The sequence below is a fragment of the Ochotona curzoniae genome, unplaced genomic scaffold (assembly GCF_017591425.1).
Source record: "Ochotona curzoniae isolate NIBS_2020 unplaced genomic scaffold, NIBS_Ocur_1.0 contig_66, whole genome shotgun sequence".
Taxonomy (NCBI): Eukaryota; Metazoa; Chordata; class Mammalia; order Lagomorpha; family Ochotonidae; genus Ochotona; species Ochotona curzoniae.
This window is the reverse complement of record NW_024466512.1, coordinates 10,317,293-10,336,922: the sequence shown is the minus strand read 5'-3', so window position 1 is coordinate 10,336,922 and position 19,630 is coordinate 10,317,293. Positions and strand designations below refer to the sequence as shown.

The 19,630-nt window shown below is 47.0% G+C and overlaps 1 protein-coding gene across 2 annotated transcripts; it reads left to right on the top strand.

Moving 5' to 3' along the window:
- The first annotated feature begins 2,282 nt into the window (after positions 1-2,282).
- Positions 2,283-19,346, top strand: LOC121163965 (pancreatic lipase-related protein 2-like). Of its 2 annotated transcripts, XM_040991772.1 has the most exons (13): positions 2,286-2,334; positions 4,301-4,455; positions 6,138-6,263; positions 6,814-6,948; positions 7,435-7,546; positions 8,803-8,922; positions 9,736-9,855; positions 11,872-11,990; positions 13,900-14,029; positions 15,534-15,645; positions 16,739-16,887; positions 17,435-17,453; positions 19,283-19,346. In XM_040991772.1, exons 1-13 carry the CDS (start codon positions 2,286-2,288, stop codon positions 19,344-19,346), a joined length of 1,410 nt encoding a protein of 469 aa, XP_040847706.1. The 2 variants fall into 2 exon arrangements, with proteins under 2 accessions (XP_040847707.1, XP_040847706.1); XM_040991773.1 differs by lacking the exon at positions 17,435-17,453 and having other exon boundaries at positions 2,283-2,334; positions 16,739-16,906.
- The last annotated feature ends 284 nt before the right edge of the window (positions 19,347-19,630 follow it).

Below are 19,630 nucleotides of genomic sequence, written 5' to 3'. Positions count from 1 at the left end.
CATTAGCAGTTTCACAAACCCTGACTTTTCGTAAGCCCGTTTGAGTCAGGGAAGTTCATTCCTTGGCCCCATCAGCCCACTTTGCTTCATGTGTCTCAGTCCTAAAACTAGCAAACTCCAGGCAGCATCCTGGAAGTTCCCACCTCAGTTTTTTCAGTATTCCATTTTGTAGGATTCAGACTGACACAATGGCAGCATATTGAATATATCTACCAGCTTGGCCCCCAGGCAACCCTGACAATGATCCCAGACGGTTTTTAGCCTCAGAATCCTCAGAAGGGAGTCTCTCTCTCTCCCTCCTTCCCTCCTTCCCTCCTTCCCTCCCTCCTTCCCTCCCTCCCTCCTTCCCTCTGTCCCTCCCTCCCTCTCTCCCTCCTTCCCTCTGTCCCTCCCTCCCTGCCTCCTTGCCTCCCTCTCTCTTACACACACACACACACACACACACGCCATTTCTCTATACTTGAAACTCTCAGGAAGTTCCTAGCATCTTCAGAACTTCTAGGGTTGCTCAAAGAGGAGAGGGACATGGAGTGATGGAAGCTCTCAGCTAGCTGCAGGTAGACCTTATGCTGCTGGGGCCTCTTTGGAAAGCTGCTTGCCAGTACCTCTTAAAGCTAAACATGTGCACACTCCAGGACCCACAAAACACCCTCGGGGATATGAGAAAACCCTAGAGAAACGAGTGTATATGTCTTCCCAATGATGTACAGATGAAAATAGTCTTACCAGGATCATTTATAGCATCCTCTAGTTGGGAGGAATCCACATGTCCACCCATGGCAGAATGGCACCTAAATTTCAATGATAGATTCCCACAAAAATTCACATAACAATGCCACACAACAGCAAAAGGGAATCAACCGTAGAACAAAACTGTTTCCTATGAAAATGAATCTTAAAAATGCCTTGTGTGAAAAAAACACTGAACACATACTGTATTATATATTTATGTGAAATCTAGGAGAAAGAAAAAATGAATCTGTGATGATAGAATTCAGAGTTATGGTGTTATTGTTCTAGGAGTGGAAGAAGAGAAACTTTTGGGTGCTCCAAATATTTTACATCTTGATGTAAGGTACTATAAGAGTACTTCAAAATACTCCTGTGAAATTTGAATTAAAATATATTTGCTGCAGAAATTGAAATCTGTTTGTGTTTTCAGGATACACGTTCGCCAAGGATTTTTGAAGACCCCTTGAATATATGTCAGAATTCATTACACTGAAAAAGCATTTTAAATATAAATTTTAAAAATTTATTAAATCATACTTAGGATTTAAACTTAAGATCTATGCACTTTGGTGGATCCAAATCAGAGGCCAATTTAAGACATGACAGGAGGGCACCTGCCCATTTCACCCCCCCCCCCACATGTGCTCCTTGAGCAGTGGAGAGAACAATGCACCTCTACTTCTTATCTCCAAGCCAGGGTAGGGTCGATGCAGTTCAAAAAGGCTTGGAAAAGAGACTGCATGATTTCTAGACACAGCAGTGCTTAGACAGTATCCATCGTGTTGTGCAGTGAGCCAGGTCTGTGGTGGCATTGCCTTTGTTTCTACCCTGTCTGGTCTGGGTTTATCTGGGGTGGGGGTCACTCTGCCACCAACGATAACAGGCAGTGGGCAAGTCCCCACTGACACGTGCTTGCACGGATAGGAAGAGGAGCTTCGCAGCCCACACTGTCTGCCAGGAACAACAGCATGGCATGGCAGGTTTGGGGTTCCTACAGCAGGCGGGGTTTGGATCAGTAGATGCTATGGTTTTATGTTCCCCTGCTATCACATCAGGCACACAATCCTTCAGAAACTGGGGAGTCCTTCCCCATCCAACCCCCACCAAATCGATTTTCCTCCTCTAAATTTCACTTTCAAAAGGGGTTTCACTGTGTGTGTTTAAGATAATGGGTTCAAAGTCCCCATGTACAGTCCCCTGTTTAGCCTGCTGTGGCGTTTCCTCTAAGGAGTCTAGAAGATAAAGCCTGGTACTAAAAAGCCACAGCAGGTTTGTGGGGCCAAGAGAATAAGCTCCTGCCTTGCACTGTGAGTTGTGGCCCTGCCTGGCTGGGGGGTTGACAGGACTGCTACATGGCATCACGGGTGGAGGTTGGGGGAGGGGATGCTATGGCTCTGGGAAGACGCTGAGTTCAAGGTTCTAGGGTGGTGCTGTCCACTCTTGAGCCCCACTTTATCCTGAATACTCTCCCAGCCTCTCACCCTGCCCCAGTCCTGCTGCTGCAGCACACAGCTGTGGATGTAGCCTCTGTGTCTGTGCTGTCCGTCCTGCAGATGCTGCCCCCGTGGACCCTCAGCCTTCTCCTGCTGGCCACAGTCAGAGGTGAGGACAAAGTGAAGCCTGGGCTGTCTGGGAGGGAGAGGGTGGATAAACAATACAATAATAATCATCCTTACGAGCAAGATTATGATTGTGGTGATTAAAACACCCATTGCTTCATATGGAATGTTGTCTCTGAGGCAAACAGGGGGCAGTGTGCTGGATGTGTGGTTCCTACAGGGGCTTCCTTCTGCACCTTGACTCTTGCCATTGTGTTCTTGGCATCCCAGCCCACTCTTGGCCTTCCCTTCTGCCCTGGCCATGAAACAAGACTTAGCTCCTGACAGCAGAACCAGGGGAATCAGGCTCTCCTCTTTGTCTCCTTCCCTAACCTACTGCTTCCTCCTGCTCCAGACATGGGAACTTCCTGAGGCTCACCCTCAAGGCCTTCCCCTCCTCAAGACTCTGATGATCTGACCTCTGGCCCTCATGAGTTCCAGAAAGCCTTGCCAGTCCTGTACCTCAAACCCATAAGCCCAAACCAGGCAGGCACTACTTTCACCCCTACCCTTCACCTTGCTGAATTTTTATGCTAATCCATTAGGTTGTTTGCCAGCAGTCAGCCCAGTCCCAGCCCACTTAACCCCAGACCCACTCCTACCCTCTCTCAGATTCTATTGCTTCTGAGCCACTTCTTCCTGGCTCCTGAAACCACCTTGAGGAAGCACAGCCCCACCCCTCATCCTTACAGCTCAACGCTGTGCAGGGCATTCCCTGCTCTCCACCAAAGGGAGCCCTGACATCTAAATCTGGAGTCCAGGACTCTTTGGTCACCACTGGGCCCAGCTACCACTGCCTTCTTAAGCAGAGGCTGCTCTAGCTTGCTGTAGCTTCACTTCCAATCCCCACTTGGATTCTTCCTATGGTCTAGAAGGAACCCAGTGTCATTGCCAGTTCTTGGGGGATTTCCTCGCTTTTAGGACTGGGCTGGTGGCCGACTTTTCCTTCGTATCCTGCCTTTCACCCCAACTAAGTTCTTGGGTTCACATTTTGACTCCACCACTAGCTATGGCCCTTAGCTTCCTGTGCCTTGGTTTCCCAACCTGTAATATAGAAGCCACAGCTGTTCATTTATCATGTACTAAGACTCAAATGAGCCAACACTGCTTAGAGCATTCACATGGTATCTGACATGTGGTAAACAACATTAGATACTCATTTTTGAATGCATGGTCAATATGTGACACTACCCCTAAAAGAGTTGAGAAGCCCTAAGAGAGAAACCCATTATAATTCTTTGGATCTGCATTATGTCATCTTTCATGGCTATTTCTTGTGCGAATGTTTATGTCATGGACATGGAAAGGACACTCAGATTTAGTCATAGCTCCTTGGGTCATCAGTACATCTACTGAGTTCATACTACATTCAGTATGATGCAAAATGAAGTCAACTCCATTCTTAAGAAATGTACCCTTCAAAGGCAACAGAGAAAATCTGGTATGACAGGGAATAATTTGAATAACGGTGTGTATAAAGATGACATGAAGATATATCGATTGGACAAACACCAGTGAAGGCTTTCTGTGTGATTGGCCTGTGTTGAATATGAGAAGAGAGATGCCAAGACAAAGAGCAGCACAGGTAGTATACCTGCTTGACATTTGGTGTCGGTGCATTTGACATGGCCAAGGGCCAGCTGTGAGTTTGCCACTCAAGATGATTTTAGTAACAGGTTGCAAATCAGTGACTCTGCTTATTATATTAGCTGTTTCTAGGATCCAAACCCAGATCATTGTGAATCAGGATCTACAGGGGAGGGCTTGGGAACATATGTGTAATAGAAACATCCAGCTCCAGGTTCTGGGTGGTTTGTATCATGTAAGTCTAGGGGGTCACTCATGGCAAAGAGGACCAGCCCTAGCCTTAGCCACATGTGAGCTCCTAGCTGAAGTCATCCCGGGCAGAGGGGACACAACTTCTCTCCAGAATCTCACGTGTGTCCTGTTGCTGGTACTGTCTGTTCCAGGGAGAGAGATCTGCTATGCACCTCTTGGTTGCTTTTCTGATGAAAAACCATGGGCAGGGATCATTCAGAGGCCTCTGAAGCTATTTCCCTGGGCCCCCGAGGACATCCGCACTCGTTTCCATCTGTACACCAATGAAAACCCCAACAACTACCAAGTAAGAATGGGTGGGAAGTGGGGTGGAGGGCACAAGGATGTGGATCCATGCTGGAAACTTGCTAGCACTGTCCAGGGAATACGCACTGCCTTGGAACTTTCCCGATGAGGCACTCACTGTTGTCAGACCTGTCACTGTCCTTGCTCTTAGAATGCTAAACCAGTGAGTACCTGAAAAGTCTATGGGTGCCTGAGTCACACTCACACCTCCATGCACACTAGTTCTGGGACTCCTGGGGCTGCTCCAGCATCAGGTCCCTGCTACTACAAGCGGCATTGAGGGAGAAATCAGGCAGTACATCTGTCCCTCCCCCAGATCCTGAATTGGGGACAGGGAGATGTGACTCCTTCTCTAGGAGTAAAACACATGGGGAAGAGAGAGCACATATTCATGAGTGAGAAGAGGAAAGGTGTGCCCAGCAGGCCTCTGGGGAGAGCAGGCCAGGAATGTTCCAGGTGGTCAGCAGTGACCACAAGGCAGTTTAGAGGAATCTCTGGCTAAGGATGTCAGCACCTCACAGCCCTGGCCCCTGACAGAGTTGCAAGATCCAGGGATCTGCCTCTAGGTCACCAAGGTCACCCACTTCGGGAATCTGTGTGACAAATTCCTCACTCACCTTGCAGGCTGACAGTGTGCCTGCACATGACTAGTATACAATTTTAAAACAACACAAAGCAAAAACCACTTCTATTTATTTGAAAAGCCAACAGACACACAGAGATAAAGATCTCTCATTCCCTGGTTCACTCACTATACGGTCACAAGGGCCAGAGCTGGGTTTGGGCCAAGGTCAGAAGCTATAAACTAAATCCAGGTCACCCTTGGGACGGCAGGGACTCTAATTACCTGAGTCATCGCGGCCGCTTCTAGGGGTCTGTGCTGGCAAGAAGCTGGAGGCAGGAGCCAGAGCTGGGTATGAAACCCAGGCCCTCCGGTGTGGGATGCAGATGCCTTCATCACTTAGTTAAAGCCAGTTTGTATATGTGATCCTTCTTTAGCATCATGTCTGTGACAGCAGGTGCATTGGCCAGGCAGGCCAGTGGGGCAGTGAGGAGTCTGTTCTGAGCTCTCACAGCTCCACTGAGCTAAACCATCCCTCAGCCCACATGCTTTGGGCATATGAATTCTGTGCCTTGGACCCCTGTGGCCACCTGGGAAAATCTACAAATCTCCAGTCAGCACAATGATTTCCATTGTATAAAGCCTATTAGATTATGAAGGAAGCCCATTATATTGGGAAACAATCATCAGAAGATAAATCTACAAATTACAAAAATCATAGCTATGTGGTAGAACAAAATATGTGCTGCTGAATTTCTTCACCAACAAGATCTAGAGGTTAGTGTAATAACTGCTGTTACTTAAAGTCATCCTGAGTATAATATTTTTGAGAAATCTGCCACAACCATACTGTGACAGAAAAAAATTTCTCTTTTATTCTATGGTCTGTTGCTGCTTCATTTCATGAGTCCCAGAAACACTAGATTTCAAGCAGAGGGAAGTAGAAATAGAAAGTTTATAAACTTGGACTTGGTGGTTCTACCCACAACTCCAGGTCAGGAACTCCTTGCCGACTGCCCCAGCTTCCTGCTGTGCAACCTGTGGTCTCGCTGCTACAGGCACTCACAGACCCATGGTTCAGAAAGGCCATCATTTCATTTCATCCTGTCTCATTAATGCAGCTGATCACGGCCATTGACCCAGCCACGATTACAGCTTCAAACTTCCAATTGGACCGCAAGACTCGCTTCGTCATCCACGGCTTCATAGACGAGGGCGAAGGGAACTGGCTGCTGGACATGTGCCGGGTAGGGGCCTGCCCTTCTCACCTGCTTTCTCCCAGCACACAGGTGCAAACACTGCACCCTGATATCCTTGGAATAGGGTGACAGCCTTTCTCCAAGGCTGGTCAAAGAGCCTCAGAGATTGAGCTCATGGCAAGCTCCCGGAGGCTGCCTCCGAGTGTGAGCAGCTATAAAACACAATATTCTGCAGTGACACATATATCCTGCATCTGCATTGTCATAACAGCAGGCACTGGCCATGTGGCTCCCCAGCTCAAACTGCTACACGTTATTGGGTAGTACCCTGCTCACTCGCCGATTTCTAGTAAGCGAGCTTTTTGCCCTGGCTGTGTCCTTACCCACGTGTGAGACCTGAGACAAAAAACACACATGGCCAGGCCTCAGCGTTCACGTCTGTGCAGCAGCTCTGAGTGGGCCCAGTCCAAAGTGCTGTGGATAAGGTTAAGGAATATCAAAGCTCCCGCACAAACAAGGTGCAGTGTGTGTGAATCACTGGGGTGTTGGCAAATGGGGTTCCCGACTTCGTGTTTGCCCTGTTCCCTTTTCTCCGCAGAAAATGTTTCAAGTAGAGGAGGTCAACTGCATCTGCGTGGACTGGAGCCGCGGGTCACGAACAGCCTACACCCAGGCAGTCCACAACATCCGCGTGGTGGGGGCAGAGATTGCCCTGCTGGTCCAAGTGCTCTCGGTAAAACCCTGCCTGAGCCAGGTCCTGGGAGCGAGAGGGGCAGAGCTGGGGCAGGGAAGCACCCCATCGCGAGCATGGGTGGTCCTGACCGAGCGGGAGCTGGGTAGCAGTCAGGTGGCCAGGCTCAAGTGCCCTTCCTAAAAGTGCACTGCCACGTTGCTCCTTTGCCAATCTTCCTGATGTCTTCAGGACCCTCTTGGAGGATCTGAGGCGCGCTAACATCTCCAGTCGTCCTGTGCAGGCTGTTCTGGGAAATAGCGTTCTAGCTACGCCGACAGGTCCCACCCGTGCCAGAGACTGCACGGAGGTGGGCCGCCGTGGTGGGCGGCAGCCGGCGGCGCAGATGCGCACCCGGCCGGCGCCTGCGCCTGCAGTTGGCGTGGAGGCCGCTGGTCCGCACTGTTGCCCCGCGCACGAACTGGCCCTCTGCAGTGATGGGGACCGGCTCCTCCCGCGTGACCAACCTGATGTGCCATCACAATACAGACCGAAATGGGGTACAGCCCCGAAGACGTGCATCTCATTGGCCACAGCCTGGGCGCACACGCGGCGGCGGAAGCGGGCAGGAGACTCGGGGGCCTCGTGGGCAGGATCACAGGTGACAGTCTGGGGATCGCGGGGTTGGGTGGTGACCCGGGGGAGCGTGCGGCAGCGGCGCCCCAAGGCTAAGAGCACCCCCACTGGCTCTCCAAGAGCAGATGGCCTTGCTCCCACTTAAAAAAATAATTGTCCGTGTACGGTAAAGTGTGTCAGCAAATGGATGATTATAAATGAAAATACACTTATAAAGCAAATAGATATGGTTCTAAGGAAAAGGTAACCAGCGCCTGAAAGCCATGACTTCACGGATATAATTACTAGAGTATGAGCAAAAGAGAAAGGAGGAAGGCAGAGAGAGAGGGAAAGAAACTTGCCAGTTCACAATGTTTGTTGACGTTTCTGCCACACAGTCATGGAACTGGCTTAGCTGAGTGCTGCCAGTAGGAGGCGCTCAGGAAATAGAAATGAATGAATGAATCACTAAGTAGAATGGGTGTGGAGAGGCACGGCTATTCTGGGCAGCCAGTAGATGACGACAAACAGCTGGACTCTACTCACAAGTGCCTTCTGGGCACCGGGCATGGGGTGAAGGATGGGATGGGGGGAAGTAATCATTTTCACGGTTATGTAGAAATTTCTTATTTGCAAATGACTTTCTCTTACCTCTTTTCATGGGGTTTGCACAATGGTTCTGTAGGGTAGATTGTTTATTCCCGCTTTCTGGAAGGGATTTGAGGTCAAAGAGGACAGACGTGTGATCCTGAGCAGAAGCAGGGCAGGGAAGTGGTCACAGTGCTGTTTCTGCTTCCGCAGTTGCATGAGCCAGCCGGGGAGGCAGACACAGGGTTAGCAATAAAAATCAAAACAGATTTAGTCAGTGCAGAATACGTCTTACAGTGAGGAGGGGTAGATGTGGGAAGGGCGGTTGAGTCTTCCTCTAGGAGGAGGTACTTGAACTCAGTTTTAGAAGGGAAGGATTTAAGGTGCAGCAGGCTGGGGAATAGCATGAGCAAAGGCCCAGAGGGGCAGATATGTGAGCCTTGGGGCCTGGACACTGTGGGGGAAGGCCAGGGAGCCCACAGTCTCTCAGGACCAGAGCTCAATGGTGATGGGTGTGGGAGACAAGGAGCCAGGCATTGGGGATTTCAAATGGTCCCTGAAGGCCACGATCCCTGTTCCCATTGCCCTTTCAGGCAGGCCCAAGTCCCTAACCTGAACTGCTGGGAATCCCTTGACCAGGGTTCTCACAGCCTGTTTGCGGGCCTGGGGCATAGAGCTCATGGTGTGCAGGCTGGTGAGCTCTCTCCTTCTCAGGGCTGGATCCAGCAGAGCCCTGCTTCCAGGGAGCGCCCGAGGAGGTTCGGCTGGACCCATCCGATGCAACATTCGTGGATGTGATTCATACTGACACGGCCCCCATAATCCCTTTTCTCGGTGAGCTCCTCAATCCAGCCTCCTGTGTGACAGGGCTGTGGCTAGTGACATTGGGGCCAGGTGTCCCACACACACAAAATTTTGTTCATGCCTAATTTTGTTGACAACTAAATATATCCCACTATTTTTCTCAGTTCAGTTCCTTTTTTTTTTTCAGTGCTTTCATATATAAAATCCCATAAAGCTTGCCAATGTATTGGGTGATGATGTAGCATTTGTTACGTGCTGCACTAGACATGTTATAAACATGAGCTCATTCATTCTGTGACAGCCTACAAAGTGGTCACCATTTCACAGCTGAGGAACTGAGACTCAAGGAGGTTAGGTAGCTTCCCAAGGTGCATGATCTCTTAGTAAAACAGCATTTCATCACAGCTCTGTGTGCCTCCAAACAAAGCTCCTCACCATTGTGCAGTGGCTGTCAATAGAAGGTACGCCATCTCATTAAACGATGTAACATAGAAATCATCATGTAAAAGTGAATCAAGTAACACAAGTAATACCAGTCCTGCTATGGTCCAATGGTGCACCATGGTATCAGGGCACAGTACTATTGCACAGGGACCCCTAAGGTAAATACACACACACACACACACACACACACAAATACATGTATGACCCTCTCCTCCCTGCTTGCTTTGCCAAGCTCCCATCTCTGAGAACCTTCTGACTGCAGGCTTGGAGGTGGCAATGGGGAAAGTTTGCCAAGAGTGTTCTCACAGGGGTTGGGCAGGGGTTGAACACCTTACTATGTCCCTGATCCACCTTGGAGGCTACTGGCCTGCCTGCTTCCCTCTGCTCCATATACCTCAGGTTTTGGAATGAGCCAGAAGGTGGGTCACCTGGATTTCTTTCCAAATGGAGGAAAGCACATGCCAGGATGTCGGAAGAATATCCTGTCCACCATCATTGACGTAGACGGGATATGGGAAGGTAAGACCCCTGAAGGCAAGAACAGCTGCTTGGTTTGGAGGGAAAAGCAGTGAAGGGGTAAGGGGAGCGGCTGAGTCTGTCACTAGTTACAGAGCACATTTTCTGATCCAGGTATTTTCCCAGCAGTACCAGGAGACAGTTACTCTGATTAGCCCTAGTTTCCAAATGCCAAGTCTGGGTATCATGAAAGTTATTGAGTTAGTCATCACAGGTTGGCCCAAATCTAAGTCCAGTGCAGACTGTAAATCTATGCTCTCGGCCCCAGCCCATGCCCTCTTCCCAGAGCAGAAGTCTGGAATGAGACACACACATAAGCCACCTATTCTGTCTGCAGCACTACTCCTTGAAGATCAGATCCCTTATTTGTCTTCATGTTTCCATACTTGGAGTTCTGCAAGGTTAAAGACCCTAGTCTTGGGCATCCCAGCCCCAAACCAGTCTGTTAAACTGAGTCAAGTGATTGGAGTGACATGTTATCTGTTCACATGCTTCGTGTCAAAGCATGGAGTTGATAAATTAACAGCCCAGCATCCTGGTCTCCACCACTCAATTCTGATCAGGATAACTACTGAACCAGTGTGGCTGGGCCACTGAAACTGAAAGAACCAGGAAGCGAGGAGTAGGCACACAGCAGAGAAAGGCTCCCTCATTTAATTTAAGAGGCAGTTTGGAGTGGACAGTCCCTGAATGCTGGAGAGTATCTCCATGAGTTCAGGGCTTGGGGAACAAGGCACTCCACTCTCCTATGAGTTGGAAACAAGTTGTGTCATGTGGCGATGAGCGTTGATGTGGGCACAGGAGCATGGGGCATGGCCATGGCTGGGCTGCGAGTGGTGAGGAGCAGACCTGTATCCGGCTCGAAGAGGACTTTTCTCTGAGAGTGGGAGATCGAGTCCACCAGCTCCCCAGGAGAGATACTCCCCAGGTGTGTCTGGAGATGTCCCTGTGGATTACTCCATGGAAAAATTGGAGCCAAGCAGCTGGAGGAATGAATAAACCAATTTCCAAACAAGAGTCTTGATTAACGACAGTGACAAATCAAGTATGGCTGACAGTCACAGTGCCGCAGCTCTCCATGAAGTCTGCATGTGCCCGGCATGACAGGCAGGAGTGGCTACTCAGCCTGGGCTTAGGCACAGCAGAGACCAGGCTGGCAAAAGCCTGTTCCGTGTGCCCTTGAGTTTCCCACAACACCATGGGTGGAAAGCAGCCCTCGGTGTGTCTGAAGGACCTGAACAGAACCATCTGGAAAACTGGAGTAACCTGCAGTCCTGGAGTCATGAAAAGTAGATTCTCCTTTCTCGTAACAGAGGACCAAGCAAGCTGTGCCTCTAACACGCGGCAGCTGGCTGGGCTGGGGAGGGACTCCTGTTCTCTTCTCAGGCTCCCGGGCTCTAGGTGGATAGGCAGATGGATGTTAGACATAAATCAGTCTGTTTCAAAAAGCTGGCACTATCTTTTTAATCTTTAGATGTCCGATGGATAACACATTACACGTGTTTGTGATGCCATGAGATACCTCAATGCACATATGCACTGTTCAAGCTCAGAGTGACTCTCTGCTTCTCTATATCTTGAGCACCTCTTCACAGAAAACAACCCACAGAAACCCCTCCCCTGGCTGTCATTCAGAAGCTGTTAAGGCTGTTCTTATCTTCCTTCAGTCCCTCTCTGTACATATGTGTGTGTACAGATATGAACTCTATGTTTCTCTCTGTCTCTCCATCTGTGTGTGTGTCTCTGTCTCTCTCTGTGTCCACAGCACTCCCTTTTCCCCCACCAGCTCCCAGCCCTCTCATTCATTCATTCATTCTTGGTACACGCCTGGCCACTAGCGCCCTGAACACAAATGCTTGTTAAGACTTATCGCTCCTCAGCAATCGCCTGGCTCTGAGTGAGCATGCCCAGTGTGTTCAATGGTGCTGACCCCCGTCTAAAACATGGGGAGGTGACTCCTTGCTTACTCACTTCAAAGGAAAAGTCTTCCATGAGCCACGCTGGTCTTTGTCCTCTCAGGAACCCATAACTTTGTAGCCTGCAACCACCTCCGGAGCTACAAGTATTATGCCAGCAGCATCTTGCAGCCTGATGGCTTCCTGGGATATCCCTGTGCCTCCTACAAGGAATTCGAGGAGGTAGGATCACACTGGGGACTGGGGAAGATGTTGGGGAGCTGCACTGTTGGTAGCGTTGCCGCCTGTGGCTTAGAACAGAATAAGGACATGTGACTCTACAACTCAGGTGAGGAGGTGGAGAGAGGGCTGAGATAAGGCAGTATAGGTGGGCCAGAGGGCAGGTGGCACAGACCTGCCATGCTGGCATTCCCTGGGGTCCCCAACTCACACACAGTGTGAAAAATCAGTCCAAATGAACACCTGTATAACCATCATCTGGAAGCACTGCTAACACCACTCATATACTAACACATATAAGTGTGTGTAGGGGCTTTCATGGAAAGTAAAACTCAAAGCTAAGTTTACTTTGGTGTAAGTTCATTTGAAGCCATGTATAGTTTTTCATAATATACACGTTTTATGAACTTTTTGTGTCCCATTAAATGTGTACTTTCCTTTAGGTTGTGTTAGTGAAATTAAAGATATTATAACACTTTGCTCATGTCCTAGGGACTAGATCATTCTCCTATAGAACAAGGCATGAGAAATGCAGCTTTGATGTGCTAGTATTTTCTAATGTGTAGACCACAGTCCAGCTTCTCCACTTTTCCAAATGATGGCTTCTACAGTTGCGTCTGCCCTCCTTCCTTCTCCTGCTCTTCCTTCCCCGCTCCTTCCTATCCTCCCATCCCTTCTTTTTCTTGCATTTATTGTGTTGTCACTTTAGCTTCCTTTGATGTAGAACAGTTTTCCCTTCCTTGGTTGTCGAGGACAGTGCAGTTGTGGGGATTCCAGATCAGGTGCTTGGAAACTAACTCACATTGGAAATCGATTATTTCAGTGTAATCCAACAGAAGACACGGGTACTTCTCAGCTCATTACGTATATAAGGCACTTATTTAATAGAGCTTTGTCCATATTTTGATGTCATAAATTTTGATAATTTGGTTAAGGTAATATCTGCAAAAGTTACCTGTTGTGTAAGTATTATTTCCCTTAAGTTCTTTACTAGGAAATATTGTCCCCTAATAATAAACCCAGGGGCTTGAACTCCTGAGGTGAGCCTACCTTGAATTCACTACTATGTTGGAATATTTAAAATTTTTTCTCAAAAACAAAAATGTTTCAACTCACATGGTTTTGCTTTCAAAACTAATTTTGACCTTGACATGCTAGAGCTGAGTTAAGGCCTAAAGAGCATCTTGTTTGATCCAGGTATCTGTGAATCTTCAGGAAGAATCCCTGGCTGTGTTGATTCTCACTGGTGCAAAGATAATATTGTGGCTCCGGAGTTGCATGCTACATGCTTCCCAAATTGTGAAATAACTCCTCACACCACAATTTGATTAATGGTGTAGGTTCAAAGGGCAGAGCGAATATTGATGCTGTGCCACAAAGCGCTCACCTGATAGCAAAGGGCAAATTGCCTCCTTTAAACCCAGTTAATGAACAACCATTGAGGAACAAGGAGAAGCAAGGAGTATTAAGTAGTCTAGAAAAATAATTCACATAAAAGTGAATATGATCGTGTTTCCCTTTCTCTTTTGAAATAGTTAACTCACCTCTTTCTAGAAACACTGTTTTTCATCCAAATTTCATATTTTAATTTGACTGCTTCTTCTAAGTGACTTGACTCTTCAGCTGTACTCTGAGTCTTCAATGTGCTTTGTGAGTAATCTGCAGAGTGTAGCCAAGTTGCATGCAGTTCTAAGGATAGGTGCACAAATGGGCTGGGAGAGTGTGGGATCAATGGGATGATGGAGGGTGGGTTATAAGCTGGGTAGGAGGTGAACTGATATGTGGGTGGTTGGATAGTTAGGTAAGAAACCAGATGGATGAACTGGGAAGATGATTGAGTGAGTGAGTGAGTGAGTAAGTGAGTGAGTGAGCAAAAGGCATACCCCTAATAGACATTTTTTCCCCTCACTAGAATGGTTGTTTTCCTTGTCCACCTGAAGGATGCCCCCAAATGGGGCACTTTGCTGACCAGTTTCAGGGGAAAAATAGCACTGTGGAACAAGCCTTTTTTCTGAACACAGGAAGTCGTGGTAACTTTACTCGTAAGTTTTATTTTACTCACTTAAAATGTCTTGCAAGTAAATTTAAAAAGTATACGAGCCTTATCAGTTAGAACTCTCAGTCATAATGGACAGAAACATAGCTGCAACCAGCTGAAGGTGTAATATACACAGAGAACACCATTTGTTTGGGGTCTTTTGTTCACCAGTGATGGCTAGGCGTGGTCACACATCCACCCACTCCTGTGGCAGAAAGGATCTATCTATTAGAAGAAACAGAGGGCAGCGTGAGACCAAGTCCTTGTAACTCAGAGCATCTCCAAAATGGCGACTGGCCACCGTACTTGTCCCACCTACTCACGTGCTCTGTGTTATTCTTTTGCTTAGCTCCTCCTTTAAAAACAGCAGACAATAAAGTCATTAAGATTCATTCGCTAGAAATAATGCCATGTGATGACCAGAGAAGAGTTAAGTTATTTTCCAAAGAAATGCTAAGTTGTTAAAGCTATTTAGATTGTTTTAAAACAAAGTATTTAATAATGAATGTGTAACTAGCTATGAAATAAGTTTAAAATTAATTTTAAAATGCATATGTCATTCTATAAAACATTTTTCACACTCGGTATTTCCTATAATCTTTGCAATGTTTATCACAGAAGATACCAATTGGCAGTATTTGTAGAGTCTAATGTACACATTTTTTTAACCCAGTCACCTCACTTCTCAGAACACGCCATAGAAAAATGCCTGCATGTATGCACAGCAGGGCTTGTTCAAGGACACCCACGGTAGAGCTGTCTTTAAATAACAGAGGATTGATGGGCAAATGTGAGTGTCGGCCACTTGGCAAATGACTAAATATTATAGATTAAATCTATATGAAACTATTAAAAAGGAGGCTACAGCTCTATGTACTGAGGAGAGGAAACCTTGAAGGCGTATTAAGTGAAAAGGCAGGTCATAAAGCAGCATGCAACCAGAATACTAGACTGGGTGGGTTATAGACAACAGAAATTTATTTCTCACCGCTCTGGAGGCTGGAAGGCTAAGAATGTAGTGTCCACATGGTCAGGTCCTGGTGTAGAATCACACCTTCCTATACCCTCTCACATGGAGGAAACAGGGTGACTGAGTCTCTGGAGTCACTTTCATGAGGCTGCTCATGGTGACCTAACTGTATCTCAAAGATCTTGTCTCTTCACATTGGGAGGTGAGACTCACTGCTTGAATTGGGTGGGCAGAATGGGGGAGACAAATACTCAGTCCGTGTCCTCCTGTATCAGTGAGGGTCCAGGTAGGTGCGTGGTAGAGGCTCACTTTCATCCCTGGAGACACGATTCTTGCTGTGTGAGTAAAAGATTGTGCTGACCTATAGTATTCCCTTTCAAATCTTACACACTCCTAAGAATCCAAATTCCTTGATCCCACATCCACCAAAGGAAATTGTCACTCTGTCCCGAACCTCTGCTCTACAGGGAATTTTGAGCTGGGAACAAAAATGCTTCCACTGGGCCATTTTCTGAACTGGTTGTGTTTCTTTGGACAGGTTGGAGATATAGGGTATTGGTCACACTATCTGGAAAAAGAAAACTGAACGGATACATCAGGGTTGCGTTGTACGGGAGGGATAGAAATTCAAGACAGTATGAGATTTTCAAGTAAGTTCCACAGTAAAGGGATAGGAATGCTTTTTATAATGGATTATTCGTAATAGATTGAGTAACAACCACTTTTTATATTGAAGTATATATTATACAGAACCATTGGGTCCCAGAAAATCAGAGCCAGAAGGAATTCTCAGCATCTAGTTCAACCATCCCGTTTTCCACGGGAGAGTAGTGATGCCCAGCGTTGGAATTCACTGTTTAAATGAGTCCTGTGAAACCTGCTTTTGGAATGCTGATGGCCTGAATGAACATCAAATTGTCAGGCAGGGCACATGTGTTAGAAAACTCCTTCCCACACAGCTTCCTATTCCTGTGGTGGCTTCAGGACTGGCTTTTGTTGGGTATATAAGGAGCTTGATAAATACACTAGACAAATGCATAATGTATGCAGTAAACTGAGTTTCTGTACGCAATATTTTTCAAGCTTAGTTAAATTTCTTTGGTGACTTCCGTGCTACTTAGGAGTATATTTAAATATGAGGCACTAGGTGACTTGGTTGCATAATGAACTTTAGGGTTAATATGCTACCCTAAATATTTTGTCATTCTCTAGGGACAAACATTAACAGTGGAAATGTGGAATCCAATATTTTTAAAATGTGTTGTCCTGTACAAATACATTGGTGTTTGAGCAACCTCTGGACATATATAAAGTTATTCCAATTGTTTGCAAAAATGCAACAATGGCAACCACTGTTTGGAAAAACAACAGATTTCTTTCATTCTGTGTGTCCTTGCATCCAACTTATGCAACATTTTTTTGTTAAATATTTTATTTCATTTTATTTTATGAGATAGAGAAATTTTCCCATTACTGATCTACTCTTCAAATGCTTACAATAGCCAGGGCTGGGTCGGGCCAAACCCAGGAGCCAGGAAATCAACCTGGGTCCACGTGGGAGGCAGCGACCCAACTAGTTTAACCATCACTTGCTGCCTCCCAGAGTGTGCACGTGCAGTGAGCCGAGTCAGAAGCAGAGCCAAGACTTGAACCCAGGCACTCAACATGGGCATACTGAGCAGCATCTTAGTCACTGTGCCAAATACCCAGCCCTGACACGACAAATTCTGTCTGTATTTTCAGAGGATCCCTCGCACCCGGTGCAAGCCATGTTCGTGACATTGATGTGGACTTGCATGTTGGAGAAATCCAGAAGGTTAAATTCCTGTGGAACAACCACGTGATCAATCTTCTCAGACCCAAGCTGGGCGCTTCCCAGATCACAGTGCAAAGTGGCGGAAATGGGACTGAGTGCGTCTTTTACTGCATCTAACTCGGATTCAGTGTTGATGCATACACCTATCCTTCATTCAGACACCTCAAATGCGTCACTCATCCTTTGCTGTGCATCCCATTTAATCGCTTACCCCTTTCCCTTACTCACCCACCCATTCATCCAGACATCTGCCTCCTCATCCTCTGGCCATGCAGCCATCTTTTCACTCATCTTCCTGAGCTGGCCATCTCAGCCTGGCTTACTCTAAAAAATCAGTCTCAGGGAATGGAATATAAGGCATAGATTGAAAAATCAGGCTAAAAAATTACATCAAATGATAAGGAAAATGCCTACGAAATACCTGAGAGGCATCTCTGAGCCGGTTTCAATTCTGTGCAGTTATTAATATACCAAAGGCGTGAGAGAAGTTATAAGTTACATTGGGAATCTGGCTCACAGGGAAAAGTCTTTCTTATTTGAGGGAATAGAATTGTTGGAGTAGGAAGATGACTTTTTAGAATATAGAGTAAGAAAGTAGGACAATCTAAAAAAAGGAAAATCAGAAAATGATGGCGCTTTGGAGTTTAAAGGAATCATAGATGTCATCTCTCAACTGTTCTTGTTTCAAGACAAGGAGAGAGATGTTGCAGGGGGAAGCACAGCTTACCATTGTGGGAGAGACACTCATCCCGCTGCCTCAGCACGTTTTCGGCAGGCTCAGGTGTCCGGGTCAGTGAACCACTGCCTTGTGGACTCCAGTGCAGAAGGCAAGTGTGAGACCCAGCAAGGACTTGCATCCAGGTCTCTCTCCCCCGAGCCCATCAGCTCACACTGCCAGGAAGGTCTGGTGGTGCAAGACCTCGTGGAGAATGCCTGGCTCTCACAGTATTTGGGTGCAGGTGGATTTCCTATTTGTAAGTACAATATATGTCACAGATCATTTATCACCAACACCAAGTTCCCCACCCCACATAGAGCTCCCTCCTTCAACAAGTTCAATTCTGAAGCTCATCCCTAAGGGAGGGCTGGCTTGGCCACACTGTCCCTTTAGCCAAAACCACCTACAAGCCACAGTTGCCCCAACCTGAGCAGACTCTACCCTTTCAGGATTGATAGCCTTCTGTGGTTGTGCTTTAAACACACTGTATTGATGTGTAATTCCCACACCATACAATTTACCCACATGAAGTGTGCAATTCAGTGGCTTTGTGCACAGTTGTACAGCCATCACTACAAGAAATTTTGTTTTATTTTATTTTATTTTTAAAGATTTATTTATTTATTGGAAAGTCAGATATACAGAGAGGAGGAGAGACAGAGAAAAAGATCTTTTGTTCACTAATTCACTCCCCAAGTGAGCTCAACGGCCGATGTTATGCTGATCCAAAGCCAGGATCCAGGAACTTCTTCCAGGTCTCCCACATGGGTGCAGGGTCCCAAAGCTTTGGGCCATCCTCGACAGCTTTCCCAGGCCACAAGCAGGGAGCTGTATGGGAAGTGGAGCTGCCAGGATTAGAACCGGCATCCATATGGGATCCTGGCGCATTCAAAGTGAGGACTTTGGCCGCTAGGCCATGCCGCCAGGCCCCAAGAAATTTTAGAATGTTTTTATCACCCCAAAAGAAAGCCCCAAGTTGTTAGCCATCGTGCCCAATCCACACACATCCTGTTTCCCAGCCCTGCACATCCACCTCTCTTTCTGTCTCTCCTGTGACTGTCCTCTCTCCCCTTGCAGGATGTTTTCAAGGTTAATCCACATAGCAGATATAATGACTTCAGTATTTTTATTGCCACATAATATTATGTAATGCAGATGACCACATTTTATTTATACATATACCAGTGGGGGGATATTTTGACTTTTTCCTCTTTGAAGAAGTTAAAGATCTGTTGCTCTGAAGATTCATGTGCAAACTTTTGAAGGATCCCTGGCTTCCTTCTCTTGAGTGTATACCTAGCAGTGGACCTGCTAAATCATGACATAGCTGTAATTTAGTCTTGAAAGGAACTGCCTGGCTGCTCTCAACATGGCTTCCACATTTTACAATCCCAGGTGAAGTGTGTGATGAGCCCTGAATGACGTTAACTGCACAGGGAGAATCCTTTCTGGAACCAATGGGGTCACAGGACTCAGGAACTCATTGCTAGGCTAGAAGCAGCAGACCCGGGGAAGGACGCTCAGTTCGGTGCAGCATGGTTGGATCTAGCTGATTCACTGTCGGACCATTAATAGCCCCCAAAGAGAAGAAGATTGCTTTGGGCAGGTTTCTTTAGAATCTCTTAGACCCTGACTGGTGTCACAAAGTTGTATGCAGGGGAGCTGAAGCCAACGCGGACAAAGTGCTGCTTGTTCAGCTCAAGTCCCTTTCCCACCGGTAGAGGGCTCACGCTGAAAATGTGCTTGTCCACAGGTACCGCTTCTGCAGCGACTACACGGTGAAAGAAGATGTGTTACAGTCCCTCTACCCGTGTTAGAAGCAGGGCGTGCCTCTTGCCCTCTGGGATATTAAATGTTTTAATGCACTCGATCTGAGAGTTTGGATCTTCTCCACGTTCTGGGGGCACATCTTGTCACTTATTAGAAAGTCTGGAATTAATTTTATTGGAGGTAATGCCTTGAACTTACTACCCGCCCACATCGCTCTTTCAGGTCACCCTGTGTGACCCATGCTAATAATGCTCAATTTCCTTAGACAAAGAAGTTTTGTCTTATTTGAAACCATTTGGGGACTGGGGGAAGAATTCATTGCAAGAGCAGC

What these genes read in the sequence shown, in the direction of transcription:
- LOC121163965 (XM_040991773.1), top strand. Translation starts at nt 2,286, where the DNA reads ATGCTGCCCCCGTGGACCCTCAGCCTTCTCCTGCTGGCCACAGTCAGA. An exon ending in CCTCGTGGGCAGGATCACAG is followed by an intron (nt 7,547 to 8,802) that starts GTGACAGTCTGG and finishes TCTCCTTCTCAG; the next exon opens with GGCTGGATCCAGCAGAGCCC. An exon ending in CGTAGACGGGATATGGGAAG is followed by an intron (nt 9,856 to 11,871) that starts GTAAGACCCCTG and finishes TTGTCCTCTCAG; the next exon opens with GAACCCATAACTTTGTAGCC.